Below are 27,819 nucleotides of genomic sequence, written 5' to 3'. Positions count from 1 at the left end.
GCTCCTAAGGACTATCATCGCCGAGATGTGCCAGTCAGCCAACAAGAAGAAAGCCGCACTTGACGCCAAGGTTGATACATCTGCCTCTGCCCAGCGGCTTCATCTCCTAGAGAGAGAATTAGAAGATCTCAAGGCTAAAGTCCGGGCCACCAAGCAGCGCATTCAGGAGGAGAAGGATCTTATCGCGGGTTCCAAGCGGGAGGCGGCGACCTTGACTGCCGAGCTGAAAGCAGACTTGGCCGAGCTGAGCGGCCTGAGCAAACAAGTGGTGCCGGGGGCGGACGAAGAGGACGAAGCAGTAATTGCTGAAGTTGACCGCATCCGTCTTGATGCTATTGCTGCCATCAATGATTTCCTCCAGAAAGCCTGTCCAAGATGAACTCTGTATTTTCATGTTGTAACCCTGGAGTCGATGGTTATACATCGGCTAACCGATAACTTGTGGTGATTGGTTGCTACCGATCATATTCATCGGCCTCCCTTTTTATTTCTTGTCTTGCCAAGACGCCATCGGCTTGGCCCGTGTCAGCTTTCTTAGCACACCAGTCACATCGGCTCATTGCCTGATGGGTGCCACCAGCTTTACTGTTCGTCGGCCCACATACTTGGGAAGTATTTCTTAAGATGTTGGCCGTTAACCGCCACTAGAAACTTAACGCCATCCAATTCTTCAAGCATGTATGCATTCCCAGGTAGGACCTGGTCAACCCTGTATGGCTTGTGCCAGTTTGGGGACCACTTGCTGTATGCCGCGTCCTTAGTTCCCAATGGTAATACTACTTCCCAGACCAGGTCTCCTACTTGGAATTCTTTCGGTTTGACCCTTTTATTGTATGCACGGGCTATCTTAGCCTTATTCTCCTTGATCTTCTCTAGCGACCATAGCCTGAGTTCCGTGAGGTCCTCCACATTGTCACTCATCAGCGTAGCATATTCCTCAGCAGATAAGTCATTCTGGAATTATATACGCCTTGACCCGGCCGTAACTTCCCATTGTAACACGGCTTCCTGCCCGTAGACAAGGTGATAAAGGGAAGTCTTTGTCGCCCCATGACAGGATATACGGTATGCCCACAGTGCTTCTGACAGGACCTCGTGCCAGCGTCTGGGATATTCATCAATCTTTCTCTTGATCAACTTGATAGGGCTCTGATTGGACGCTTCGGCCTGGCCATTTGCCTGAGCATAATATGGAGACGACCTAATCAGCTTGATACCCATATCAGCAGCAAACTTCTTGAATCCTTCTAAAATAAAAACCGAACCACCATCTGTTGTAATGGTCTGTGGGATCCCAAATCTGTGAATGACATATTTCTTGACGAACTGAATAACATCCTTGGATGCCACCAATTTCATTGGGACCGCTTCCATCCATTTGGTGAAATAATCTGTGATAGCCAAAATGAACTGATGACCCTTGCTAGATGGAGGATTGATTTTGCCGATCATATCCATACCCCAGCCTCTGAATGGCCATCGTTTGACGATGGGATTCATCACAGATGCTGGCACCATCTGGATCTTTCCGAACCTCTGACATGCTTGACACCCTTTATAATACTTAAAACAATCTTCTAGCATGGTGGGCCAGTAGTACCCTGATCGCCTAATTAGCCACTTCATCTTGTGAGCCGATTGATGAGTCCCACACGTTCCTTCATGAACTTTATGCAGGAGCCGATTGGATCCGACCGGCCCTAAACACTTAAGCAATAACGCTTCCAAGGTCCTGTAAAACATATCATCCCCTATCAGGACATACCTCATGGCTTTGTACCGTATCCTCTTGGGTGCCCCCCGAGCCGAATCCTTCAAGTAATTGAAGATATCGGCTCTCCAATCTCCCTGATCCAGTAAGTACACCTGATGATTTGACCCATCGGTTTTGTACCCTGAAGCCAGTTGCGCTAGATCATTGGCCTCTGCATTCCGAGCCCTGTATTCTTCGGTGAGTTGGGAGATTACCAGTTTTGAGTCCCCGAAGACTTCTACAGCTTCGGCCCCGGCCTCCAGAAGCAATTCCATGCCTTTATGCACCGCCTCGTACTCTGCAAGGTTATTAGTACAAGTAGCAGGTAATCTGATCGAGAAAGAATACGTTGCCCCCCGAGGCGATACCAGCACGATGTCAATTCCACATCCATCTCCACAAACTGATCCGTCAAAGTACATAGTCCAGGCTCGTACAGAAAGCGTTGCTATGTTGGTATTAACCCTTTCAGCAATGAGATCTGCTAACGCCTACCCTTTAACTGCTTTCGCGGGTTGATATCGGATATCAAACTCTGATAATGCAAACATCCATTTTCCCAATCGGCCTTTCAATACAGGAGCCGATAGCATGTGTTTTATGACATCCGATTTGCAAATGATGATTACCTCAGCCGATAGCAGGATATGGCGAAGCTTGGTGCACGTAAAAAATAAACAAAGACAAAGTTTCCCCATATCGGGGTACCTTGTCTCTGCATCCAACATTCTCCTACTGAGATAAAATACCACCCTCTCCTTGCCATCATATAATTGTACTACCACTGAAGCAATAGAGGTGTCGCCAACTGACAAATATATGTAAAATGGCCTATCCTGTTGTGGTGGCACCAACACAGGCGGTCTCGACAAATATTCTTTAATTTCTTCGAATGCCCGCTGCTGTTCTGCCCCCCAGCGGAACTCGTCATTGGTTTTTGTTTTCACTAACTCCATAAAGGGTTCAATTCGCCCAGATAGATTGGAAATAAACCTCCTGACGAAGTTAATCTTGCCAATAAGTTGCTGGAACTCCTTCTTAGTTGTGGGTGACACCACAGTGCGTACGGCTTCCTAACTTTTTAGGCCGATCTCTATTCCTCTTTCATGAACCAGAAAGCCCAAGAACTGCCCGGCTGACACACCAAAAGCGCACTTCTTTGGATTCATCCTGAGCCCGAACTTTCTAGTTCGTTCCAGAACCTGCCATAGATCATCCAAATGTCCCTCGACCGATGTTGACTTTACCACAACATCATCGATGTAAATCTCCACCAGATTGCCGATCAAATCATGGAAAATATGGTTCATGGCACGCTGATACGTAGCACCAGCATTCTTCAAGCCGAAGGTCATAACCACATACTCGAACAGGCCTACCACTCCAGGCACTCTGAATGCAGTTTTGTGTATATCTTCGGGCCATGAAAATCTGATTGTAACCTGCATTACCATCCATGAAACTTAAAATCTTGTGGCCGGCAGCAGCATTGATCAATGTCTCTGCAATAGGCATTGGGTATTCGTCCTTCGGAGTGGCTCTATTGAGATCCCTGAAATCCACGCACACCCGCCATCGGCCATCTTCTTCTGTACGGGCACAACGCTGGAGATCCATTCAGCGTATCTGCAAGTCCTGATAAATCCAGCTTCTAACATCTTTTCTACTTCTTTCTTTACTTCAACCAGGACTTCGGCTTTCATCTGCCGTGCCCGCTGTTGGAATGGTCGAAATCCGCTCTTAAGAGGGAGCCGATGCTCAACTGTACTCCTATCCAGCCCAGGCATCTCTGTGTAATCACAGGCGAAGCAATCGGCATATCCCTTCAGCAAAGTTATCATCGGCTCTCGTAGAGATGAGTGCAACTTCCTACTTATAAACGTTGGTCGTGGCTTATCCTCAGGACCAATATCTATTTCTTCAAGTTCGTCAGCCGACGTGAAACCATATCCTAACTTCCCGTCTTCTGTTAGATCAATACTGTGGATGGGAAAAGGAGATAGTAAAAAGAATTCCGACCGATCGTTAAGATCGGCCGATCCACGCATCCCATTACTTTCCAAGTTCTTATGAAAAGAAGAAGGCCGGCTGCCGGCGCTGGCCATCCCATAACAACTATGTAAAACACTTGTCATCAAAAATTCAATTTTTTGGGGCCGGTTGCAGGAATCGGCCTCCATGAGTACGCTGCAATGATTTATTTCATGCAACTCTTCTATTCTGTAAGGCCAGTGGATAAGAATAGCCGTACTCCATTTTTTGTAGCTTCGATGCGGTCGCACCCTTCTAGGCTCATCCCTGAAATCGGCTCTTGATCTTCTGCATCCCAGATGCTCATGGCAGCATGTGAAATTTCGATCGAATCGTCTGCCTGGACCACTTCCACCTCGTCTCCATCCCACTGGATAAAACATTGATACATTGTGGAGGGGATGCAACAGTTGGTATGAATCCAGTCTCTGCCAAGTAAAACATTGTAGGTACTTTTGCTGTTGACGACGAAGAATGAAGTCGGGACGGTCTTGTTTCCAATGGTGAGATCCACACTGAGGATGCCTTGGGCTTCTGAAGTCTGCCCATTAAAATCACTTAGCGTGACGTTGGTCTTGATTAGATCTCCGGTGGACCGCCCCAAACGGCGTAGAACTGAGTACGGCATGATGTTAACTGCCGCTCACGTATCCACCAGCATTTTATTAACAGGCTGACTATTAATATACCCTTTAAGATACAAGGCCTTCAGGTGCTTGTAATTCTTGGCTTGTGGATTTTCGAATATCACCGGCCGTGGTCCCAAATCAAGCTGGGCTACCAATGGCTCCTCCTGGGTCCGAGCATGGAACTCTGCAAGAAGTACAAAAACCATGTGTGCATCAGCCGATACCTTCGTATCGGCTTTTGTTGACTTGGGCCGCCATTCCTTCCTTGGTGGGCGCGATTCTTTTTCCTGCACATAATGGACTTGTTCTGCTAGATCTGGTCGCGCTTTCCTCCAAGCTACGCAGCCGCTGAACCCTGCGCTTCTGGGAACGATTAAGTCCATCGGGGCACCAACGTGGACAATGATACCTATCTTCTTCCTCATCCTCCCTTCGTGATGATCGATCCCAATCTTGCCGGGTTGGAGCAGGTCCTAGCGCTGAAAACTGAATCCCTTGCATCTGGTTTTACAGATCTACACTCCGGGCAATCCCTGATAGTAGGTAGCCGAGTCATACCAGAATTCCAACAGTACCTGAAGAAGGGACAGTACCAGTGATCGCGGGTGTCTTCATGCTTCCTCAAGCGCTTTCCAGTGCGATGCTCATATTCTTCTTCCTCAGATTCCCGCTGGAGGCGCTGCTGGTACTGGTATTCATATTTCTTGAGAAGATCAGAAGAAGTTGGTCGTTGATTCCTTACGTATCTTACTTGTTCTTCTGTGACGTATCCTTTTTTCTCTTTTTGGGGCCGATCGCTGGGATCAGCCTCTTTGTTTTTGACCTGGTGACGTGATGCCACCCCTGCCATGTTGATGCCGAGCGCGAAGTCCAGCTGTCGCCTTGCAGACCGGTCATAATTTTCTACCATATTCACATCAGGGAAAGGCTGAGTGTCTACTTTCATGGCGGTCTGGCCCAGGATCAATCGGCCCTGCTCAATAGCCAATTGGATTTGCCGACGGAGCTCCTTGCAATCACTCGTGCTGTGGGTAAAGGAATCATGCCATTTACAATACGATCTTCCTTTTAACTCCTGCGCCGTGGGAGGTTTATATCCTTCTGGAAACTTCAACTGCTTTTCTTTTAGTAATAAGTTGAAAATTTGTTCGACTTTAACCACATCAAAGTCAAACCCCTTTGCAGGCCCAGTTTGCTTTACCCACTTGCAAGGTACAGGATTTGCGCCGTGAGCCCATTCTGCAACTGATACTTCTAGCTCTGCCCCGGAGTCATCGGCTTCTTCTGTATCAGCTACCGCTACTTGACGCTTAAATTTCTCTTGGTATAACTCAGGATGACGCTGCTCGTGCGTCGTCAGCTTCTGGACTAGATGCGCCAAAGAATTGAATTCCAATTGAAAAGCCACATCTCTGATCGGCTTCAATAATCCCAATGATTCCAATTCAACAGCTTCTTTTTCTGAGATCCGTATTGAATAGCATCTGTTCTTCATCTCCCTGAAGCGTCGAACGAACTCTGCTACAATCTCTCCACGCTTCTGTCGGAGCTGCGCCAAATCGGCAATTCCTGCCTCCGCAGCTTCTGAATGATACTGATGTCGGTGTTTAACCGGCTGCCCACCGAGGGATATACCCAAGATGGTAAGTTTTGGGTGAGGAGACGCCGAGATCAGGAACTCGAAGGTGCAAGGAACGCAAGACTTTAGATAGGTTCGGGCCGCACGGAGCGTAACACCCTACGTCCTGTATGGTGGTTTGTATTCCCTTTGGTGTAGAATGACCTAATCATCTTCCTTTTGAGGGGGGTCCCTGACCTCCCTTATATATCCGAGAGGTCAGAGTTACAAAGATGCTAACCAACTCCCGTCGAGGGATCACATCAGAACATATCTCGAGTAGATCCTCTCCGTGTTGGTTAGCTCTATCTCCTATTTAATCGGGATAAACAAGAGATAAGCAAAATGAATAAGAGATAAGACGAGCTTGATCTCTTAGACTATATAACGTGCCCAGCCCGGTGGCCCCGGGTCTGACAACTGAATATGGAATTGTTTTTCCAGCTGCTTCCAAGTACGGATTGAGTCAGGACCTAATGATGTATACCATCCAAAGGCTGGTCCTGTGAGCGATTGCGAGAAGAACCTAACTCGCAATGGATCCAATACGGAAATTATACCCAATTGTGCCAAATATCGGCTCACATGTTCGATGGAACTAAAACCTTCTGCCCCACTGAATTTGGTAAACTCGGGGAGCCGATACTTGGGCGGCAATGGGATTAAATCATAATCACTTGGATACGGCTTAGTATAGCCAATTGCTCTCCTCTTTGGTAATATACCAAACTGATCCCTCAGAATGGCGCTGATTTGCTCCGCTGTATGTAACCCAGGGGCCGAGTGCATACTGTCGTGACTCGGCCCGGTAGCATAAGTTGCTAGCCACGCTTGCTTGTCTGCATCGGCTCCAGAGACCCCTCCAACTACCTTCTGCGCAGCATGTACCGGGTTATTGCTGTCCGGTGTGTATGCACATACGTAACCATGTGGGATTTCCTTGGGTGGCTCGCTGAAGAACTGGTGATCTATGGGATCACCTCCCACTTTATAAACCACATAAGCTGGAGCGCCATGTGATTCTGCAGCTGCGAGCGCATAAGGCAACGGAGGTCTGGTTTGGAACGACAATTCTCCTTTATGGCTTCCCAGAGTGGGCCCAGTTGGAGAATGCTGATGCTTCATAATTTCTTGGACCACTCGCAAAGCTACACGCTCAAAAGCGTTGACCAAACTTTCAGAATGCCGGTGCAATTATTGAGCCACCGCATAATTTACCTCCTACCGCAAAGCTCTAGTACGATCTTCGGAAGGGGTAGACAGATCTACTCCATCAAGAGCACCTTCAGGTGAAAACCCTCTCCACCTGACACCATGGTTACGAGTCCTTTCAAAAGAGCCGATGAGGTCGGCTTCAAATTGAGCTTTGATTTCGTCATATCTTTGTTTGTGCTCGGCAGAGAGCTCCTCATAAGTGATTGGGTCATCTCTTGCCATTCTGCCGTCAGCAATTGACGAAGTCAACGGTGATGACGAAGTCGATGAAGATGGTGATGACGAAGTCCATGAAGACGGTGATGACGAAGTTGATGAAGACGGTCCCACTGGGCGTGCCAGAATGTGTTGTCGGCCAAAACCCGCCGGCGGGTAGTGACTGGCAACACGAGGAGCCGGGAGGCTTCCGGGACGGCTGGTGGGCCCCGGTCCCTCGGTCAACGGCCCAGCGATCCGGCGCGCACCCTGGCTTGAAGTCGCTAGGCGTGCTACCTGATCCTGCACCTGATCAGGAAGGTGTGACGTGTCAAACTCCTGCGTGCATAGACATATGTAAAGATTAGTCCGAGCCGTGATCGGCTCATCACCTCCTCCCCGGTATCGGCTATAGAGAGCCGATTGCATCAATACCGGATCGGATCTTTCGAACAGGCAACATACGAATATATATATATATTTAAATAAGACGTGTTTCATAAATATCAATCTAATCCAACCCACGATAACTAAGCCCTCATTGCACGATCGGAACTTCCTACACGTGATTGAGCCTAACAGATACACGAAGGCATCGGAACAAACAACCTAAACAGAGATTAAAGAAACAACGGAAAAGCCGATTCCTAGAGCAACCTCTATCCAAGCTACAGGCCAACACTAAGCATACTGCCGGAACATTCAACTCGTTTGCAGGGCCTAATCACGCACATATCGAACCAAGCCTCTAAATAAACAGAAACTAGCCATAACAGATCGGATCTATTGATAAAGATGAAACAAGATACAACCATCGCACCCGTGACCGAACATGACGATTAAGCACACAAGAGCAACGAACAAAGCATGATTAAGATGCAAAAAGAATAACATCACTCTACGCGTGCTAGGATAACTAATGCTACTTGCCATCTACAAGGCTTCAGAACGAGCAACATATGAACAAACGAGCGAGGGTACGCACGGCACTTACCTGATGAAAAACCCTAAAACAGGGGAGGCGATGCGCCGAGAGTTGTTGATGAATGATTCTGTCTCTCTTTTTTATTCATGGTACATATTTATAGTCCGTAGACTTATCCTCTTTAACCCTAACCAAACACGACACGAATCTTAACTGCTTATACCTAAATTACACGGCCTTTCTGGCCTCAATCACCTGCACAGGGTCCGATTCGCAAGCTTATCGTGATTGTCTTCTAGGCCCATCTTGCTCCATGGCCCACTTCCGGCCCGGTCAAATTATGGCGATAACACTCCTGCAGCTTGACAACCCAGTTGACTTCGTTGCCATGATATCCCCAGCGCGAATATCTGTTGCAAATATTTGGAAGATAATATTATTTCATGATAACGGTTATATAATTAATAGAAAATGAGTTATCATAAATTTACTCGTGTACGCTGCGCGGCACGGCCTGGAACGCTCGAGGTAGGAGAGGGAACTGCTGTCGTCGCCCGAACTGCCTCATCACTCGCTCGACGCGGTACGGCTCCACGATAATATCGAACACTAGGTTCGGCTTTGTGAGCCAGTACGCCTCGTCACACGTGCTCAGGGAGGACAACCCGTACGGCGCACGTGTCTGGACAGCCGCAGCGGTGTACGGGGTCCAGATGACATCTTGTGGCCGCAACCGATCAAATTCAAACACGAACTGCGGGTATGCTTTTCGGACCTGCCGATGTGCCCAGCTCATCTGCAAAATTACACAACTGCGTCGATACTTTGTATATACAGAAATGTGCAACGGTAAATTAAAGAGCTTACCCGTCTATCGGTCCAAAGCGAACCCATCGTGGGTCTGTCCTCGTGCCACAGCCCATTCATCTCGGGCGCATAAAGCTCCTCGCTGATTAGGGGGCGTGCTATGGCCAATCGCTCATAGGACCATAGCTGCAGCAGAAGTGGACAGCCTGTGATGACGGCGGTCCTCTCCGTCTTGAAACAAGCCTGGCAAAGGCCTCGGTACGTGGCAGCACGCACTGCCGATCCCCAGCTCCACCCAGGTACCTGGTCCGGCTCCGCATCCGCAATCGCGCACGCGTACTGGATGAGAACCTTGTCCACATAGTTGCCGCTAGAGCTGCAGAAAAGAGCCCAGCCGAACAACCACAACAGATATGCCTCCAGGCAGCGCGACACCTCGTACTGGCCAGCCAGAGGGTGGAGATTCTGAGCCTGAAATATATTTATTCAATGCTTAGATATAGTCACTTATGATTCAATTATATTAATTAAAAATAATTATGCGTACCCTATATTGTACTACCCAACCCTTGGCGGGGCCGGGCGCGTCAGGTACGTCCAAAAAATGTGGCGGGTTCACTGGAGCAAACCGCTCCTGAAGTTCCGCCCTCCAGGTAGGTGGCAAGGCAACCGGGCCAACGGCTTCCCCCGCAATGGGAAGCCCAAGCAGGTACGACACGTCATGCAACGTGGGGTCCATATCCCCGCACGGCAAGTGGAACGTGTGCATCTCCGAACGCCACCTGTCCGCCAACGCCGCAAGTAGAGAGCGTCGAGCTGCATCCGCTTTTTGGCACCACCGTCTTGGCCGTCGCCGGCCTGAAGCATGCGTGCGAGTGGCAGCAAACCAGCCTCACGTAACCTGTATATTTTGCATTATGGTTACAATTATCGTACAAGCAATACATTTATTTCGTAAAAAAATACAAAGTATCACCTGTCAAGCCAACGGTCGTCCAGGTGCAACAACTCCTTTGCTACATGAGGGCGCAACTCGTGAAGCTACTGCCCCTCCACCGCTTCCAGGTACGACCTGTGGCGTACGTCGGTGCTCGCGTCAAGGAGCTCCGTTGTCTGCGCCATATCTGCATGAAAAAGGAAGTACGATGCATATATTAGAAACATACTTAACGAATACAACAGAGAGTATACACATGCCAAGTCACAGTTACAATTACAAACACATATAATGATCTGTTAAAAGTCACTGCGGCAAATATTAAAAATACACATAATGGTCTGTTAAAATTACAAACACACATCCATATCTGATACAAACTCAATGCGGCAAATATTACACATGAGCAAACAGCGTTCAAATAAAATTACAACTAAACGATGTTTGATGTCGTAGTAGCACTCGATCGGCGACGTCTCCCACTCCTTGATGGAGCCGGAGGTCTTCCATCTGTAGCATCACTTGTAGGATCAGCTTCAGCAGAACTAGGCCCAGCATCATTATTTGGACAACGTTTATACGTGTGTCCACTCTGGTTACATGCACTGCAGCGCTGTATCCTCGTACGGAACTCTAACTCATCTATGTCATTACGAATACGCCGTGTCTGACGGCGCCCTCTCTTAACCCGAGCTGTTCTCAGGTCTGGAAGATCACAGGATTCGCTGCCTCAGTGAACACTCCAACCATACGGAACCCATAGATCTCATACTGTCAGGTGCTGGCAATTGTCTCCTTTCTGAAATAATGGGAAATATATATATCGACAGGATGTACAATATCCGCACAAGCAGCCATTACATGAGAACAAGATCTGTGCAACAACTTTGGCCTCATACATGAGCAACAACACGTACCATCAGCCTTGAGGATTCACTCCTTTACAGGAGTCTAACGTCTCATGCCTCGTCATGCTCTGTCTCTGAGAGCTACCTCAAACTTGAGCTCCTGTGTACCACATTGCCGTATGTGGTGTAGCTGGGCGCTAGCTACCTTCTTGGTCATATAATCTGTCATTATGCTCCTAAAATATCAGTCACGATCTTGCATGTATGTCTAATTTTTAGTGAACCGATCCCTAAAGTAATCGGTACACCCGTGGACGATGAATTCCACAATTGCAACCAGTGGAAGCCCACGAACACCTCGCATCACCCAATTGTAAACCTTGGTGAAGTTGGTGGTCATTATTTCGTAACTTGCACCATCGGTATCGTAAACCAACGCCCACTTCTCCTTCGGTTCATTCTCAATCCATTCAGAAAAGATTTTCACCGCTGACCCAGACCTCCTCCGAGTACGTGCAGTATCTGTTGGCAAAAGACACAAAGCCTCTACTTCTTCCTGTGCAGTTTTGGTTTTTCTGCGTCCTCGCTTCTTTTCTTCCCGGTCAGTTCATCAAGTTTCGGCCACTGCTTGTTAAATTTTTGTTGATTTGTTTCCTTGCATAGTCTCTTGAACATATTCATAAGGTGCTTGTTCTTGAACTGCCTGAAAAAATTTGCACCGATGTATCTCATGCACCACCTACTGCGAACATCACGCCACTTGGTCGGCTCTCCGGTCTCCACACACCCCCCTGCAAATCTAGTATTGCTCTTAGTATGTCGGCGGGCACACATCTTCCCTATCCCGAACGACTGCAAGCTTAACCCGTTCCAGGAACGGGTACCAACTGTCTATGTTCTCGCTCTCAACAAAAGCAAAAGCAATGTAAAGCAATTGATTATTTTCATCTGCTGCAATGGCTGACAACATTTGCCCTCTATACTTTCCTGTGAGAAAGATCCCATCGATGCACAGGATAGGCCGGCAGTGTTGGAATGCGTTAATGCATGGACCCAAGCTGAAAAAGGCCCGCTGCAATATGAAGAGCGGACCTTGTCCTCTGTTTAGACTTTTCAGGTCATAATAGCTTCTAGGATTTTTCTGACAAATGACGGCCAACAATCGAGAAATATTATCATATCCAGCCTCGAACATGCCAAACCTCATCTCTAACACCTTCTATTTTGCACTCCACGCCTTTCCATATGAGATGGTATACTTGTACTTCTCCTGAATATGCCTGATAATAGATTTTGGTTCAAATGACAGGTTGGCTACTATCATCCCGTACATCTCGTTTGCAATGTATTGCGATGTAAGGTTGCGATGGGACTTCTGCACGCCCGCCAAATGACAAGTGTGCTGAGCATTCCAAATAATTTTTCTATTTGCCCTTATAGGCATGCACCCGCCACGGACAGTGCTCCTTCACACATACCACATCGTACTTATGAGACTTGCACTCGACTGTTTTGAACTCTCGCATAAGAGAGAGACCAACACTTAACAGCTTCCTTCACCTCATCAATTGACTGTTACCTCGCACTCTGGACAACTTCGTTCTCCCTGCAATCCCAAGACACGCTGGGTCCCTCATCTATGACAAGATGACTGAAGTCGCTGCTCGTCCATTCTTCAGGCACATCCTCATCATCATCAGACGAATCTGCAGTCATTGCTTCATCCAACTCACGATCTTCGTCTCGCAGTTGTTCAACAATACGGGGTATGTTCTCCCCCTCATCAGCCACGCATTGAGGTGCTGTGGTGCCACCTGCCTCAATGTTTGGCTCCTCAACTTCTTCATCAACATCTTCATCCCCCGCAGCAGCTTCGATGTTTATCAAAGGCTTCTAGTACACACTGACAAGGAGTACCAGTGGCCATTGCCAATGACTTGCATTTTGCAGATAACTTAACCAATCATCGTTGCTTGCAAGTGGCATCAACTCTCAGATCAAAGCGTGAGTGGTACGATTTATGACGCGCTGAACACTCACAGTGTGTGTCTCCTGATTAATCCTTAATCCGCTCATTAACCAGTTGCATAGGGATTCAAATGTCCTCTCGTACGGTCTGGTAATTTCTCTAACTGCACAGTTGAATTCACTTAAATCTACCCCATTCGGCCCATAAATCACATTTTCTTCTCCGTAATATATACTGAAAGTACCCTTCTCGGAAGACATATCTGTTATAGTACAATTGTACTAGTTATAGTACATATTAATACACAACGACCCTAAGTTTCAGCGATTCTCAAATTATATTTTCCATATTCTAAACTATTCAGAATATAAATTATACTAAAAAATAATTGAAAATACTAAAACTATTCAAAATATAACTACCCTAAGAAATATTTCCTAGATTATAGTTATTTTCAAGTAATTATACGACTAGAACGAGAATATACCTCCAAACCGACGTGTGAACAGGGCTTCGCCGCTTCCTCTCCTCCCTTTCTTTTTTTTCTGGTTTTTGCTGAATAAAATGAGAATTTAGGGAGCAGGTGGGAGCTTATATAGAGGAAGGGAACCTCCCGCCCGCCCAACGGGCGGATTCCCCTCCGCACTGTAGCGGCCGTGTCAGGGGCCTCTTCGCGAATAAGAAAAATTTCTTATTCACGAAAAGACCCTCAGGAGGGGCCTATAAAAAGATTTAGCACCTCCCGCCTATTGGATGGGCGGGTCCGGCCCCACGCCTCCCGTCCGTTGGTCGGGCTGGAGGTACATCATTTTGGAAATTTTCCAAATCGGCACCCCTTTTCCGAATTTATTTTTTTAACCTTTAAAAAAAACCGATCTCTTCCTCCTTTTTACAAGGGAAATTGGCCCAACAGAGAGAAAGGCCTAGCCCGAATCACCATGGCACATATCCCCTCACCAGCCCAGCCCATGCCACGAGGCACGCGCAGAGCAGCCATGGCCTAACGGCAAGCTCGTCTCCTCCTTTCTGTTGGAAACGAGAGCGAGAGGTTAGGGAGACAGGCAGCGAGCGGTGATTGATCTCCAATGGAGGCCGTGAGGTTAGGGTTTAGGCGCTCTGCGGCTGCTCGCGCCAACCGCGGCGGGGCGTTGGCGAGGCGGTGATCCCCTTCTCATCCTCACTGGCCCTTACCACTGGAGCAGATTGGAAATGCTCCGTCGATGAAGGCAGGAGGTCATCCCCGATCCGATGCTTCTGATGAACAATCTAGAGTTACTTTTTTTTCTGTCTCTGCCGTCGATGAGGACAGGAGACCACCGCCGTCGGAATTCAGTACGACGTTCCTATTTTGTGCGGATCTGTGTTTTTGGTATATTCTCCCCACTGCATGTTTACATTACCACAGTTTTGATTGGGAATTGGAATCGTTTAAAATGTTGATGTATTGCCGCATTATGTTGCAAGTATCTGCATTCTTATTGCCGACGGTAATGAATAATGTATGCTCCAAATCGTCCACTATGCTTCCGACCTGCACAAGCAATTTAATTTCGGTCTTGCAACAGCATAGCAGGTTCAATGCGACCTCCCCATAGCAATGAAGTTTCATGTATTCAATGGCATCAATAATCTTATTTCCACTCTATGTGTTGATTAATGCCACTGTGCTACCAACATTGTCCTCGCTGGCTTGTACAATGTTTCACTGTTTTGATTTATTTTACTCAATGCTTATTCTGCTAAATTGAATGGATAAGTCACGCTTGAGCTGCTGAATGTATAATTTACGTACTGATTTTGATTGAAAACTTTTTATATTTAGGATGACATCCTTATTTCTGATAAACCTTCATTACAGTGCCACTTACATTACATAGTCATTCAGCTTCAGCCTTTATTTGGCCCCTCTTCACAGTTTCAATGACTGCTGTGTGTCACCGCCAAGATTCTATCATGACTGCTTGATGCCAACTGCATTCGTTGCAACCTCCATAACCCTTCTTGATACTAGCCAGACCTGCAAACTGCTGTAGCCACGGTGAAGTCGTCACACAGTTTGATGCCTCACGAAAATTGCCAGTTCTCTTTTGGGGGTTCTCCTCAAGATTGAGCTGTGTAAATTTTAGCAGTACCGATTGACATCCACAAGTTTAGATGTGCCCTTCAGTTAAGGGAATGAACAAAAACATGCAGCTCTAGCATCATATATTGGGTGAATCTTTGCTTGAAACTTTGGCTCTGAATCACTTGTTATTCAGCTGTATGTTATTGCTAATTCATGATTTTGCTTGTTTGCAATCTTGAAGATGAATCTGAACTTGAAAGCGAGCAAGCTCTCTGAAGGTAATCTCTTCAGAATGCTTTATGAAGTTTCCATCAAGCTCAAAAATTGAGATCCTATAGGATAATGGCAGTGGTTAAATTTCATAGAACATGTTCGAACTTAAGAGAGCACATTTTTCATTTATTTTTTTCAAATATTATTCCAAGTTTATTTCTGATAAGAAATGAAAAATACGCAAGTCTAATCCCAATCATATACTGGCAACACCGTAGATTCCTATTGTCAGTAGATTATTAAACCTGTTGAGTGTTGAAATTTTATGTATCTAGAGTTTGCTTATAATGTTTTCTTATTGGATAACATTAGAATCTTTACTGATTGAGCCCTTTCTTGAGGTACGCACCTCCTTGAAATGCTTGTTAACTGGGCTCTGAAAAATGCGGAACGGGTGTACAATTGCATCTGATTTTTCCGTATAAATTTTGATACTCGGTCCTCAAATTCCCTAATTGCTTGGAATGTCAAGTTGGTGTTTCTTTTGAGGATTGCCAACTTTTGTTTGGACTGTCAAACAAAGGTGGCACACTTTCATTCCAGGTTCAGCATGCACCGAGTCTTATCAAGATCAATGGATTCATACCTATCATGTTTTGACCTTTTCCTTCTTGTATTTTCAGAACCAAGTTCATATTTAGACAATTTGAATTTTTTTCCAAAGTTTGTTTCGGGTGAAGATTCTTAGATGGGCATCTGCTGATTGAAAAGCTACTTGGGCTTACATAGGAAACATGGACATACCAGTCCATCATCCATCAGACAAAATTTGGTGAGATCTGTCTGTTCTGGGCCAATACATTTGATCCAGTACTACTTTTATTTAACATGATTTGCATTTTCCCCATCAAAGCTACGAGAAAGGTGAGTTTGCGTATAAGAAATGACGTATCAAAGGCTATTCCACTCATGTGGCCAGCAATTTTACAGAATCAATGTTCTCACATCCTCTTACTGTTTACGATAGTGTTGCCATATTTTTATCACCCTCGGATCCTTTTCTCTGCTATAACCGTGGCATGTGACCCGTTTTTGGTCTTATAATGTACTTTTGTAGCTATCTAATTGAACACCTGGCCCACTTGCCCAACACACTTTTGTCACATCTTATGGGTAACATGATGACAACTTCTCAAAGTTTGCCTGAAAACGAAGGATGGTACAGATGGGCATCAAAGTGAAGTGATAAATCTTGTCACTTTCATACAAATGGGAACTCCCACAAGTATAGAATATCTTGCATTTCCATCACCCTTCAGCTAACATGTTGTTCTGAGTTAAGATGTGAGATATGCTGTTTCTTGCGGATTCCCTGAAGTTTACACTGGAGTTGATCTTCTTGGAATTGTTTCCTATCATGTAGTTAGTTTCAGTTCATAGAGAAACTAGTCAATTAGTGCATACATCATAAAACTATTTACTATATTGTGGTTGTTGCGCTTCCAAGCAATCTGTTTAATTGCAGATTCAATGTTAACTATGGGAGAAGAGAAAAGCAGAAGGGGTTAGTTATGAGGCCATGTGCAAAAGAAGGGCACAACCACACAAGTGGGGAGCAACAGTTGGATGGGGGTAACATGGGATGGGGGCAATGTCTGTCCATGTTACTTAGTGTGTATTTCTGTATAGCTTTCAATCTTGGCTGGACTCCTCTGGCAAGGGAATAACAACCACCAACTTAATATCCCCACTTCCACTTTATCTCTTTATCCTTTTATGTTATTCCATGGGCAAAGATAACAGTGGGGCTACAGTGATGCCTTTCTTTCTTTTTATTTATGAAATTTAGAGAAACGCTACCAAGTAGGCATACAGCAGGTGCTTGAGTGTCTCTTTCATGTTAAACCTAGCTGATTTACAGTTAAGGGCTTCCATGCTTATGATTGTGTGGGCACATCAATTACATACATATTGAGTGAGTATCTTGCACTGCTTTTAACAGGGTGAATATCAGAAAAAGCTGCCAGAGGATGCATGGCAACTACAGTAATAATTTTGGTGCAGTTGTTAAGGTGAGATAATTTTTTATCCGGCGATGTTATGGACTGGTCATTTATATGCTCTAGTATAGTATCATAATAGTACTATTAAGTGGGCTGTAGGGGATGGAGGTTCATTTACATTTTACAAGAGCATCTGGGACTCTGGATGTCTTGGAGAAATACTTTGCACTTTGGCCTTAGGAGAAACAGGGAATAAGTGGTCACAGCATGATTAGGCAGTTATTGTGGCCTGGACGAGGACAACTCTTATCATTTTGGAAGGCTCTAAATGTTGTGAATAACTCTGGGCACCACCCTATTAGTAGACTTGAGAGATCAAGTTTCATGCATCTTAGGTATCTTCATAGAATATTGGGAGGGTGCAGGGTGGGCATTTCTTTTTTTTTAAGATGTGGTATTATATTACTCGTTTGGTGAGCTAGTAGCATATTTAATTTGCTTCAGTGTACTCTGCACTGCAACTTTACCTATTTCATTAGACCACTAAGCTGTGCTCCTAAGATGGTGCTGGCTTCCTGCAGAACGTTTCTTTTCAATTGTAGTCTTAACAAAAAACTGAAGAACATTTATCATTGAGTTGTTGCAGTTGTAGAGTGAACCTGTCCATCTGCAACTTTTCCTATTTCAGTTTAGACCACTAAGCTGCGCTCCTAAGATGGTGTCGGTTTCCTGCAGAACGTTTCTTTTCAGTTGTACTCTTAACAAATACTGGACAGCATTTATCATTGATTTATTGCAGATGTAGAGTGAACCTGTCCATGTCAATAATGGTAGAGACCAATGGGTACATGTGAAACATTTCAAGTCCTACACGTCAAGGAAAATGATAGGTGTGCACATATTTTCATAAGAAACTTTGATTCTATCTCTTAACTGAGGCCCATATAAATGGGTGGGATCTGGCATATTCTGTAATGAACATTGTATAGTAACTAATAAGATCCACATGGACTGGATTAGATCCACTTGTATGGAAAACACTACTATTACTTGAACTGCATGCAGATTCCTATAAATCAATAGGAAAGAGCATTAGGTAGAGTAAAGGGGAAGTCAGGAAGATATAGAGCATCATTCAAGGATGCTTGCATGACAGTAGTTCTGGTTTTACATTTATATCCTTAGGTTTATCAAACAGATAAAAGTACACAGATGGCGAATACATTGGCCAGCAACATTCATAGCTATTGCTTAAGTATCCCTGTCAACAACAAACAATTGGTCCTAACTCCTAACATCTCTTAATAAGCACAGCAGGTCATGCCGTTAATAGTGTGCACCTAACACTTCGTAAAGGTGAAAAGGAGATCTACTCTAATGCTAATTGTTGTCGTTAAAGCAACTTCTATTAGGCAGGCTTCAATGGAATTGCAAATTGAAAGACCATTTTCCTTTAGATTCGCCCCTTTATCAGTTTTTTTCTACTTTGTAGTTCCATCTATTGATTCCTTTTGGTCAGATCAGAGAGATTTACTGGTGTAGTAATCTCTGCTCTAGTGGTCCATGATGGACAAAGCTTTCCTTGCAAGACTGTACATGTTTACTTCCTCACTGAAACAGGACAAGAAAAGAAAGATATGTCCAGATCGGCGCTTATAATTCAGCGCTCCATCCAGCATCATGGGACCATAATAATAATGGTTCACTTGTTAGGCTGTACTGTGTCGACGAGCACCGAAATGGACCCCCTTGAGGCGTTTTATTCTGAAGTGAATGATCGCCACGGCTTATCTACAGCATTGGCGCCCTTGCATTCATTCTGCTTGGTACAGTCTCTCTCTCTCTCTCTCTCTCTCTCTCTCTCTGCGCTCCATTATAAAAATGCATTATCGATCTTCAAGTGTATCATATGTTTCAATTCTACAGAACCTTTCAATCGTAATCTACTGTCTTTTTTATGACATAATTATCAGCTACCTTCTACTACAGTATTTTTCTGTATCTCTTGGTAACAGACTTTGATAGTGGTTAAAATCATCTGCTTCTGTACTTTTGGGGCAGAGGCATACACATATCATTCAGCCGTATGTGCAGGTGCAGCCTTGCAAGTCACGCAACAGCGTGCTTGTTGGCGGCGCTGCTGTGGAATTAGAGAGGTGGGATGACCGCACTCCGATCCCAGTGGAGATGAAAATGGGAATGAGATGAAATGAAATGAAGCAGCTCATGCATGCATCATGATGTCGTTGCAACTCGGGCGGCGTGTTAACCCAGACCCACTAGCTCCTCCCCAGGTTCGTACAATTTTACACGCTGCCGAATCAAGCTGCTTCGCCCCCTTCGTCTTATCATTTGCGCTGTCTGTGACCCCATCATTTTGGCATCACCTTTTCCTCTCGATGGCCTTTTCCTTTACCAGTTTGTCGCCTTAGCCATGCGAGATGCCTTTCTGCCGATGCCTTTGGTCGATGCTTCACACAGGTAATTAAATCTGCTACTGTTACTGTTACTGCCCTTTTTTTCCATTTCCCGTTTTCCAGCAAATTTAATGAACTTTGTTTTTGCTCTCTTTTTTTTTTCTTTCCCATTTTGCCTTAGTAGTATATTTGGGCCAACGTTGGAGGAACAACTATTTGCGGCAATTAATTGAAGGAAACATCCTGGCGGATGGGACACTTCGATTTTTTGCCAAATCCTGCATGCCCTTGCCATCGAAGAGCGCATCGTTTCGACTGAACCGCACGGCATTAAACGAGACGCAGCACCGTACCACCAGTGGACTGAATCCGTCTTTCTTTTGAAACAAAGCTCTTCTACTTTGATATATATACAAAAATTTGCAAAATGAATTTACCTGGACAAATTTAGCTTCGATCGAAGAACGTGCAGCAGTTAAGTGTCGGTTGTCCTGTAGCTTTCTGAGCAGAGAAGGGCAGTAAAGCGTTTGGCTTAACATGGCTATAATGGTGATGGTGATGGTGATGGATATAAACGAGGCAAGTGCAACTGTAGTTTGATGAGCGTGAGTAGCTAGCTTATTAGGCCAATCAGTCACCCAACGTCCCCGCCTCTGCTGTGATGGACGAGGAGGCTGTCCACATTAATAATTAATAGAGTAATCTACCGTTGGTGAAAGCCTTGTTTGTTTAGCTTCACGAGATGAGATACCTCTGTTCCAGCCATGCGCGTGATGGCGTGCGGGCACTTGAATCCCTGTCCCTGCTGGAGAGTGGCCTGCTCGCGGTCTGGCCTCCCCCACACAGCTAATGAAGCCAAGCCATCCATCATTCACGCCCACCCGACACAGGCAAGGCCTTCAAGACGAACTGGATCCATGTGGCACTGCATGCTCCATCTCCTTGCCTTCGCGTCGCGACAACAGTACGAAATTTCCGTCCATCGATCGAACGATTTTCGGGAATCCTATTCAATGCACCTCTCGCTCGCTCTGTGTTGGGGGTGGGTTAGTTCCATGGAGAGAGAAGGAGAACGGGACGGGACGGCAGCAGAAATTCGAGAAGACTTGTTCAGTAATAGCAGTATCGTGACTGACATGAAGCTGCTTGTGGAATGAATTCCGAGCTCATCAAGACGCCAGTTTTCTTGGGAATTCATCAGTGGAGCATGGAGTGCGTACGCACTCTGATGATCGGATCTACTAGAGCATGCATGTTATAAAGAGGTCATACTAGCAAGCTGGTTGGTACAGTACACTCAGGCATTGTGAGGCGCGCAAGAGAGAGCATGTGTGGCTTTAGACTATGTTTGGATCCAAGGGCAAATGGCAAAAGGGCAAATGGCAAAATTTTTGCTCTTGTCACATCAGATGTTTGGACGCTAATTAGAAGTATTAAATATAGTTTAATTAAAAAACTAATTATATAGATGAGGACTAAATGACGAGACAAAACTGTTAAGCCTAATTAATCCATAATTAGCAAAATTACGGTAGCATTTGTCCTTTTGGACTTTGGGGTGTTTGGATCCAAAAGTGCAAAAAAAAATGCAAAAGAGCAAAAGTTTTGATAAATCTCTTTCTCTTTCCATTGGATCCAAACAGGCTCTTATTTAACCATCTCTCTTGCAGGAGAGTGTCGTTTGGGGGCCGGGTGAGGCAGCAGAGGCCGGATAGGGTCGGATCGGGGCATCTTCTCTAGCTCTAGCTACCTCCGACCCCGTCGCGCTGCTCACATCATCAGGTCAGCTCAGGTCTTTACGGTACAGTACTCCATCGGCCGCGGCCGGTAGATCACCATGCCTGGGAATGCTGCAGGAAACAAAAAATGGCATCGGATTCAGCAGCTACCGATAGATGGCAAAATGCATGCAAGCGCTGTGGCCGGCCTCCGTGCATCTCCTTTTCTTTTGTTTGTCCCTCGGCCGTATGCCCGTACGCATGCAGATGAAAGTGAAAGTAGATATAATAGGCAGCCAATTCCTATAGCTTTTCACCAGTAGTATACGTACTATAACTCTTTGCTAGATTTTTCTCTACTTCTTTTGTTAGGTTTCTTCAAATTCATGTGTAGAGACGACAGTCTATTTCCGTTCCTCTGGCACGTATCAGTAAATCTTTAGAACATGTTAACCTATACTAGTTTTTTAAAAAGTATAATATTGTTGATGCATTGGACATATTTTCTACTGCGCTACTTTATTTTAAATACCATAATAATAATAATAATGGTTGACTCCGTCCCACACTGTATGTAGCTGGCCTCCTCGCTGTGCTGCAAATAAACATCTGCAGGCCGTACCGCAGCGGCCGCCTCGCTGGATTCCAAAAGAAAGTGCGTCGGGGGCGGTTAGCGAGCACCGATCCCCCCACAGCTAAGCTATCCCTCCCAGGCCATTAAAAAAACCACTTTTATGATGACTGACACCAGTGACCTCACCTCGCTTGGCCTGCAACCGTTTATACGGATCCGGCACTGACCCGGAACTAATTTTGTAAAGGCTGCCAAATCTGGCACTAACATCGAGGTCCCCCATTTAGTAATTTCTTGGATGGGCATTTTATCTCTACTCAAATTTCAAGTACAAACTGATTCTAGATCTCACGTGTTTTTTCTAATCTTGTAGCTGTACTTGCAGTACATTACAAGTGTGGATTAAAAAGACTCGCCAAAAATGTTGATTTAAAAGAAATTTTAAAATACCTGCAACTCATAAAGCGCTAAAATACTGGATCTTATCAAAGCTTAAAACTAATTCATAGATAATTAGAAAAACGCAGTTACCGGCCGCCTCATCGGTCTCATCGTATGTCCCATGCGAGAGAAGGCATGTTCACATAGTTGTTGTAAACTGACGTTGACACGCGTATATGTCAGGTCATGTTCCAAAGGTTAGAGTAGTTTATATTCATCAAGAGCTGTAAGTATATATAGGGGAAAAGGTCGTGGTTGCAATAAACTAAACTTCACTTTGGATCCCAAGAGAATAACCACAACTCAGATAGTATTTTAATGCAACTATATGCCCCCATTGCCCAGCCATCCTGATCTAAATAAGTTGAAAGATCAAAAGAGTGACAGGCAAATACTCTAACTGCAGGTGTGACACAAATAATTAAATCAGCAGCTGCATGTAGAACCTCAAGAAATTTACATTTACCAACTAATAAGTGTACATATAGTTTAACAGTCATTAATGTAACCACAGTATATGTAATAAGGAATTTATAAATTACATAATGGACAGTTCGGTAACTCTTCTTAAAAGGGGGAAAGAAAAAGAAAGGCCCAAAAGTATACCCAAAAAAAAAATAAAGAAATTCCCGCACGAGCACATTCTCCCTCAGCTAGCTCTAGACAGTGTCCTTGTGCTTTTGTACCATACAACGTAACTGTATATAGCAGATCTAGTAAAACACACAGTATCTACGCGACAGTGTACACCCCCAATACCAATACCATCTGTATATGTACGGTGAATCTCACGTACGTGTTTATCCATGGCGTATACCTCCATGTGTATGTGCAGGATCCAGGTGATGAACAGCTAGCCGGCCGGAATATAATTATTCTGGAGCTCTCGATCGATCGGTTGAAAGGAGTAAAAGTTTTAACTTGACGGTAGATGTTCATGGTGCCCACTTTTACCGTACCTGTGCAAGGACGAGGACACGTATTGTGCGCTTTGGTATGTGTGTATGCAGGGCCGCAAGTCCTAGTGATGGACCATGGTCAGGAACGACCCACTTGTTGCTGCTGCCGGCCCGGGGCCAGATGACCCGGCGGCGCCGCTCGCGTTCGGCCGGACGACGCTGCTCTGGCCCTGCTGCTGCCGCTGGAACTGGATCTCGTACTGCATCTTGCTGTTGCCGCCGCCGCCGCCGCCAACGTTGCCCTCGTCGTCGTCGTCGAACTCGTCCTCCTCGTCGCCGTCGTCCATGCTGCTGTCGCTGTCCACGGTGTCGTTCACGTAGCTGTCGTTCATCGACACCGGCTGCGGCCTCGGCTCCGTCGCCGCCGTCTCCTTCGTGATGGTGATGCCTTGTTGCTGTAACAAGCACACGGTATATATATAGAGGCAATCAGCAACGGGCCGGTCGCCATAAGTGATGACGTATAGTAGCTAGAAGATTGATTTTTTACCAGCTTGTTCGACGCGGCGCCATTGCCGCCGGCGCCTTCGACGGAGAACCTGCCGTTGCTCGCCTGCGTTTGCATGCCCCCGGAGCTGCCGCCATTGTCCGAACTGCCCCTGCCCGCGCACCCGCTCCCGTTCCCGTTGCTACAGTCCTGCTTGCCCCCGTGCTCGGCGTGGGGCGCCGTCTGGGAGAGTGGCACCGCGGCCAGCACGGTGACACCTGCCTGATGATCAGGACGCGGAGCCGCCGCTGCGGCAACTCCGCCGGCGCCGGACGAGGCGAGCGCCTTGCTGCGGTAGAGCGCGTCGAGCTGGTGGTAGTAGGGGCAGGTCTTGGAGTCCTCGGGCCGCTTCTTGTCGCTCTCCTTCACCTTCTTGAAGTACTTGTTGATGTTTTCCCACTTCTCCTTGCAACGCTTGGCGCTCCGGTTGTACCCCAGCCGCCGCATCCCCGCTGAGATGTCTTCCCACAGCGGGCCCTTGGGCCCCGAGTCCTGGTACCGCGCCTCCAGCTCCGTGCGCAGCTGGATCAGCGCGTGCACCTCCGCCTTGGGCCACCTCGACGGCGACGGCGTGCCGCCTCCGGACCCCGCCGTGTCTTGCGACTCCGCCGGCGCACGGACGATGATCTCCTTGCTCTGCGGCTGCGCCGGCGGCGGCGTCTGATGCTGTGGTTGGGGTTGTGCGGGCTTCGGCATTGTGTGCGTCTTCGGCGACAGCTGAATTGACGGCGGTTGCTGGTGCTGCGCCGGCGCCGGGGCAGCGGAAGCCACCGGCGTGGGCTGCAAGGGCGGATGCGTCAGCGCGCCGATGAAGGCAGGCGGCGCGACGGAGGGCATCGGGATGGTCTGGCCAGTGACCCGTTGTATGAAGGAGACGACGGCGGCGTCGCGGGACGCGGCCATGGCGCGCTCCTGGGCGAGCGCATCCTGCTCGCGGGCGAGGCGCGCCACCTCCTGGCGCCTCCACGCCTCCTCGCGGATCATCCGGTCCTGCTCCCGCTTCTCGATGGCCTCGATGAACCGCTGCTGCATCTCCTCCTGCCGCTCCATCACCTGACGCATGAGGCCCTCGAAGAACCGCATCATCTTGATGCTGCCGCTGCCGCCGACGTCCCCGCCATGCCGCTTCCGCTTCCCGCCGTCGCCTGTGTCCTCCGTGTCCTCCCCATCCGAGCCCGAGGAGAAGCTCACGTCACCGGGCGTCATCATGCATGCCGCGTCGCTTGCGGCGGCCGTAGCCGCCGCTGCAGGCGCGGTGGTGGTGCCGCTCATCAGCGGCGCCGGCTGCGGCACGGAGGCGACACGAGGCGGCGGCTCGGCATGCATGGCCGGCGCCATGCCGGGCGCGCCCAGGACGGCGAGCGGCGTGGCCGGCGGCGCCATAGCCACAGGTGTCGCCGCGAGAGAGGACGCCGGCGGGTGCGGCGCCGGCGAGGAAGAAGCGCCGTGGAGGGCCTCGAGCTCGGAGAAGAAGCGGTAAGCCTTGCCGTCGCCGCGGCCGGCGCGGCCGTCCTTGGTGCGCTTGTAGTACTTGTCGACGTTCTCGAACTTCTCGCGGCACTTCTTGGCGCTCCGCTTGTAGCCCATCGCCTCCAGCCTCCTGCAGCAGCAATAGCATAGCCACCACAGAATTAACCTCGTCAAGCTCATGCATGCACACGTTGCCATCAGGATTGCATCCATCACCATGCACATGTAGCTCTCAAAGAAAAAGGAGGCATCTACTTGTAGCTAGATGGAGCTCGGTATAATTCCGATCCATCTTTTACCGCTCCATTTGGGAACAAGAGATTTTTTTCTATAGTAAAGTTACTGAATTTGGAACTGACGCAGATGAGGAATTGGGATCGATGCCATCTCTGCAGATCTGAACTATTACTTTACTATAGATGTATATAGATAAGCATAGGAAATTAGTAGCTGAGCTGCAGCTATCGTCAGTAGTGTGCTTTTGATACTCCTATCCTACGGATGATGAAGTGACACAAATAAAGGATTAGTAGTAGCATAGGGGAAGCAAAAAAAAAGAAAGAAAGAAAAAAGAAGTGGAAAGTGGAGGAGGAGAGCGATGTGTGTATGATTTTTAATTGGGAATTCATTCGATTCACTGTGTTCGTCGTGGTCGTCGTTGGTGTGCAGTATTTAGCGTGATCTGTCTGTGATGTGCACCGGCCGCAAGATCGAATGAAGAGGAAGGAAGGAAGTGACCTGCAGGCCAGCTTCTATCACATCGAAATTGACCGGAATTGAGCTCGAATTCGACAGCGAGATTTCATGCAGGCGTCGCATCTCGGCTGGCTCGGAAGGTGTTTAGTTTGTCGGCAGCACATCCATGGAGAATTCTACGCACCTGGAGACTTGCTCCCAGAGGGGTCCCTTGAGGGCGGCCTCCCGGAACGCGGCGTCCATCTCCGACCGGATCTTGAGCAGCGCCAGCGTCTCCTGCCGAGGCCACCGGTTGCCCGACGGCCCGCCGCGGTCGCCCTCGTCGCCGCCCGCGGACATCCCTGCTTCGTGGTCCGCGAAGCTGCTGCCTCCTCCTGCAGAGGCCGTGGCGCCGGCGCCGAGCTCGTCCACCACCTGCTGCTGCTGCTGTCCCTCCGGTGGCCGGCTGCTGATAGGCGGCGGAGCCGGCGCGGGCGTGGAGGCTTTCTGGCCCACCCCCACCGGCGTCCCGGCGGCAGGCGAGAATGGCGGCATGCCGGGCTGCTGCATGCCGGCTTGGTGCGTGAAAGGCAGAAGAATAATCTCGCGCCTTCCCGGCGCCTCGTGTCCTCCTTGCCGCTAGTAGTAGTAGGCTTGTGCTACTACAGCGGAATTGAGGTGGGGAAGACGGGTGAGGCTGCGGCCATGAGCTGAGCGCGCATGAAGCTAGGCGAGTGGTGGAGATGCGAGAAATTAAAGGTAGCTGGAGGCACAGCAGACAGCACAAACTGGAAAGAGGGGTGTGAGGAAAAGGGGAAAGAAAAGGGAGGAGGAGGAGGAGGAGGAGGTGGTGGTGAGGATGGAGAAGAAGAAGGGAGCTAGGATTGGGAGTGGCGGCAGTACAAGGCTGGGCTGGCTGGCAAGAGGAGAGAGAGAGAGAAGGGAGGGAGATGCTGCTGCTGCTGGCCACGAGCCGAGAGAGAGAGAGAGGTGTACTAGTACTGTAGTGGTAGCAGTAGGGCTAGCAGCACTAAATATAATAGGGGCGGAGAGGAGGGAGGACCGGTGAGCATGGGCATCATCCCCAGATCATCAGCGGCGGTGGTGATCGATCTAGCTATCCAAGTTGAGGTCATCACGCGCAGGGAGAGGGAGAGAGATGAGGTGCGTGGGTGTCTGCTCGAGCGAGCCACGATGATGGAGAAGATGATGCGAGAAAGAGGGAGAGAGAGGGAGAGAGCGGGGATCGGAGGGCGGCGCGCGGTGATAGATAGAACAAACGAGATTGCTGCGCTGTCAGGGTGGGGGGTACACTCCTAGCTAGATATATATACTCCTAGCTACCACGGTAAAACTATTCAAAGACGACCTAGAAGAAAACTACCCTAGCTAGCTTTCTACCTTGATGCAAATTAACCCTATGTCGCTATTTTTACCGTCGGTCTACCTAAAGATAGCATAAGTTAGGTGATTATTTGGTGAGTGATCGCGTGGATCTGAAACTTGAAGGTGAACGCAACGACACAAGACACAAATTTAGACAGGTTCGGACTGCTAGAGTAGCGTAATACTCTACGTCCTGTTTTGGGGTTACTCTGCAATCATGAGAAAAACTCTCCGCCTTCTGCACAGTGAAATTGAGCCTCCCGCTAGTTTATTTAACCGCGTGGTGACTTAGGGTTTCTTCTGCACTCTCAGTCTTCATATGAGTCGTCTTCGAGTAGTTTTGCGGCGTCCAGCCCCTGAGCTTACGAGTCAGGAGAGCCGAAAGAGCCATGTCGAGTAGTGTGCATCGCCCAGCTCCCGAACCTGGGAACTAGCGGAACTGTGATGGCACACCGTGCTGCCTGGAGGGATGTTGCCGAAGCTT

At 47.7% G+C, this 27,819-nt stretch overlaps 1 protein-coding gene and 1 long non-coding RNA gene across 2 annotated transcripts; one reads left to right on the top strand and one right to left on the bottom strand.

The window, feature by feature from the left end:
• The first annotated feature begins 18,005 nt into the window (after window positions 1-18,005).
• LOC112877614 lies at window positions 18,006-20,245 on the top strand. Its single transcript, XR_003225529.1, has 5 exons — window positions 18,006-18,098; window positions 18,829-19,034; window positions 19,270-19,502; window positions 19,628-19,689; window positions 19,810-20,245. It is a non-coding gene; the product is annotated as an uncharacterized LOC112877614 (long non-coding RNA).
• Window positions 20,246-22,792: 2,547 nt separating this feature from the next.
• Window positions 22,793-27,202, bottom strand: LOC112873118 (trihelix transcription factor GTL1-like). Its single transcript, XM_025936140.1, has 3 exons — window positions 26,155-27,202; window positions 23,808-25,404; window positions 22,793-23,712 (listed from the first exon to the last, which is right to left on the bottom strand). Exons 1-3 carry the CDS (start codon window positions 26,517-26,519, stop codon window positions 23,380-23,382), a joined length of 2,295 nt encoding a protein of 764 aa, XP_025791925.1. The 5' UTR covers window positions 26,520-27,202; the 3' UTR covers window positions 22,793-23,379.
• Between the last annotated feature and the right edge of the window lie 617 nt (window positions 27,203-27,819).

This window comes from Panicum hallii, chromosome 9 (genome assembly GCF_002211085.1).
Source record: "Panicum hallii strain FIL2 chromosome 9, PHallii_v3.1, whole genome shotgun sequence".
In the NCBI taxonomy this organism is placed as follows: domain Eukaryota; kingdom Viridiplantae; phylum Streptophyta; class Magnoliopsida; order Poales; family Poaceae; genus Panicum; species Panicum hallii.
Note: the sequence above shows the minus strand (reverse complement) of the source record. Positions and strands in the feature narration are given on the sequence as shown.

Bases quoted from the DNA above. Each gene is read 5' to 3' on its own strand.
- LOC112873118 (XM_025936140.1), bottom strand. From the start codon at position 26,519: ATGCAGCAGCCCGGCATGCCGCCATTCTCGCCTGCCGCCGGGACGCCG. The intron at 25,405-26,154 runs GTGCGTAGAATT...TTGCTGCTGCAG, and splicing joins CTCTGGGAGCAAGTCTCCAG to GAGGCTGGAGGCGATGGGCT. The intron at 23,713-23,807 runs GTAAAAAATCAA...TGCTTGTTACAG, and splicing joins GCGCCGCGTCGAACAAGCTG to CAACAAGGCATCACCATCAC.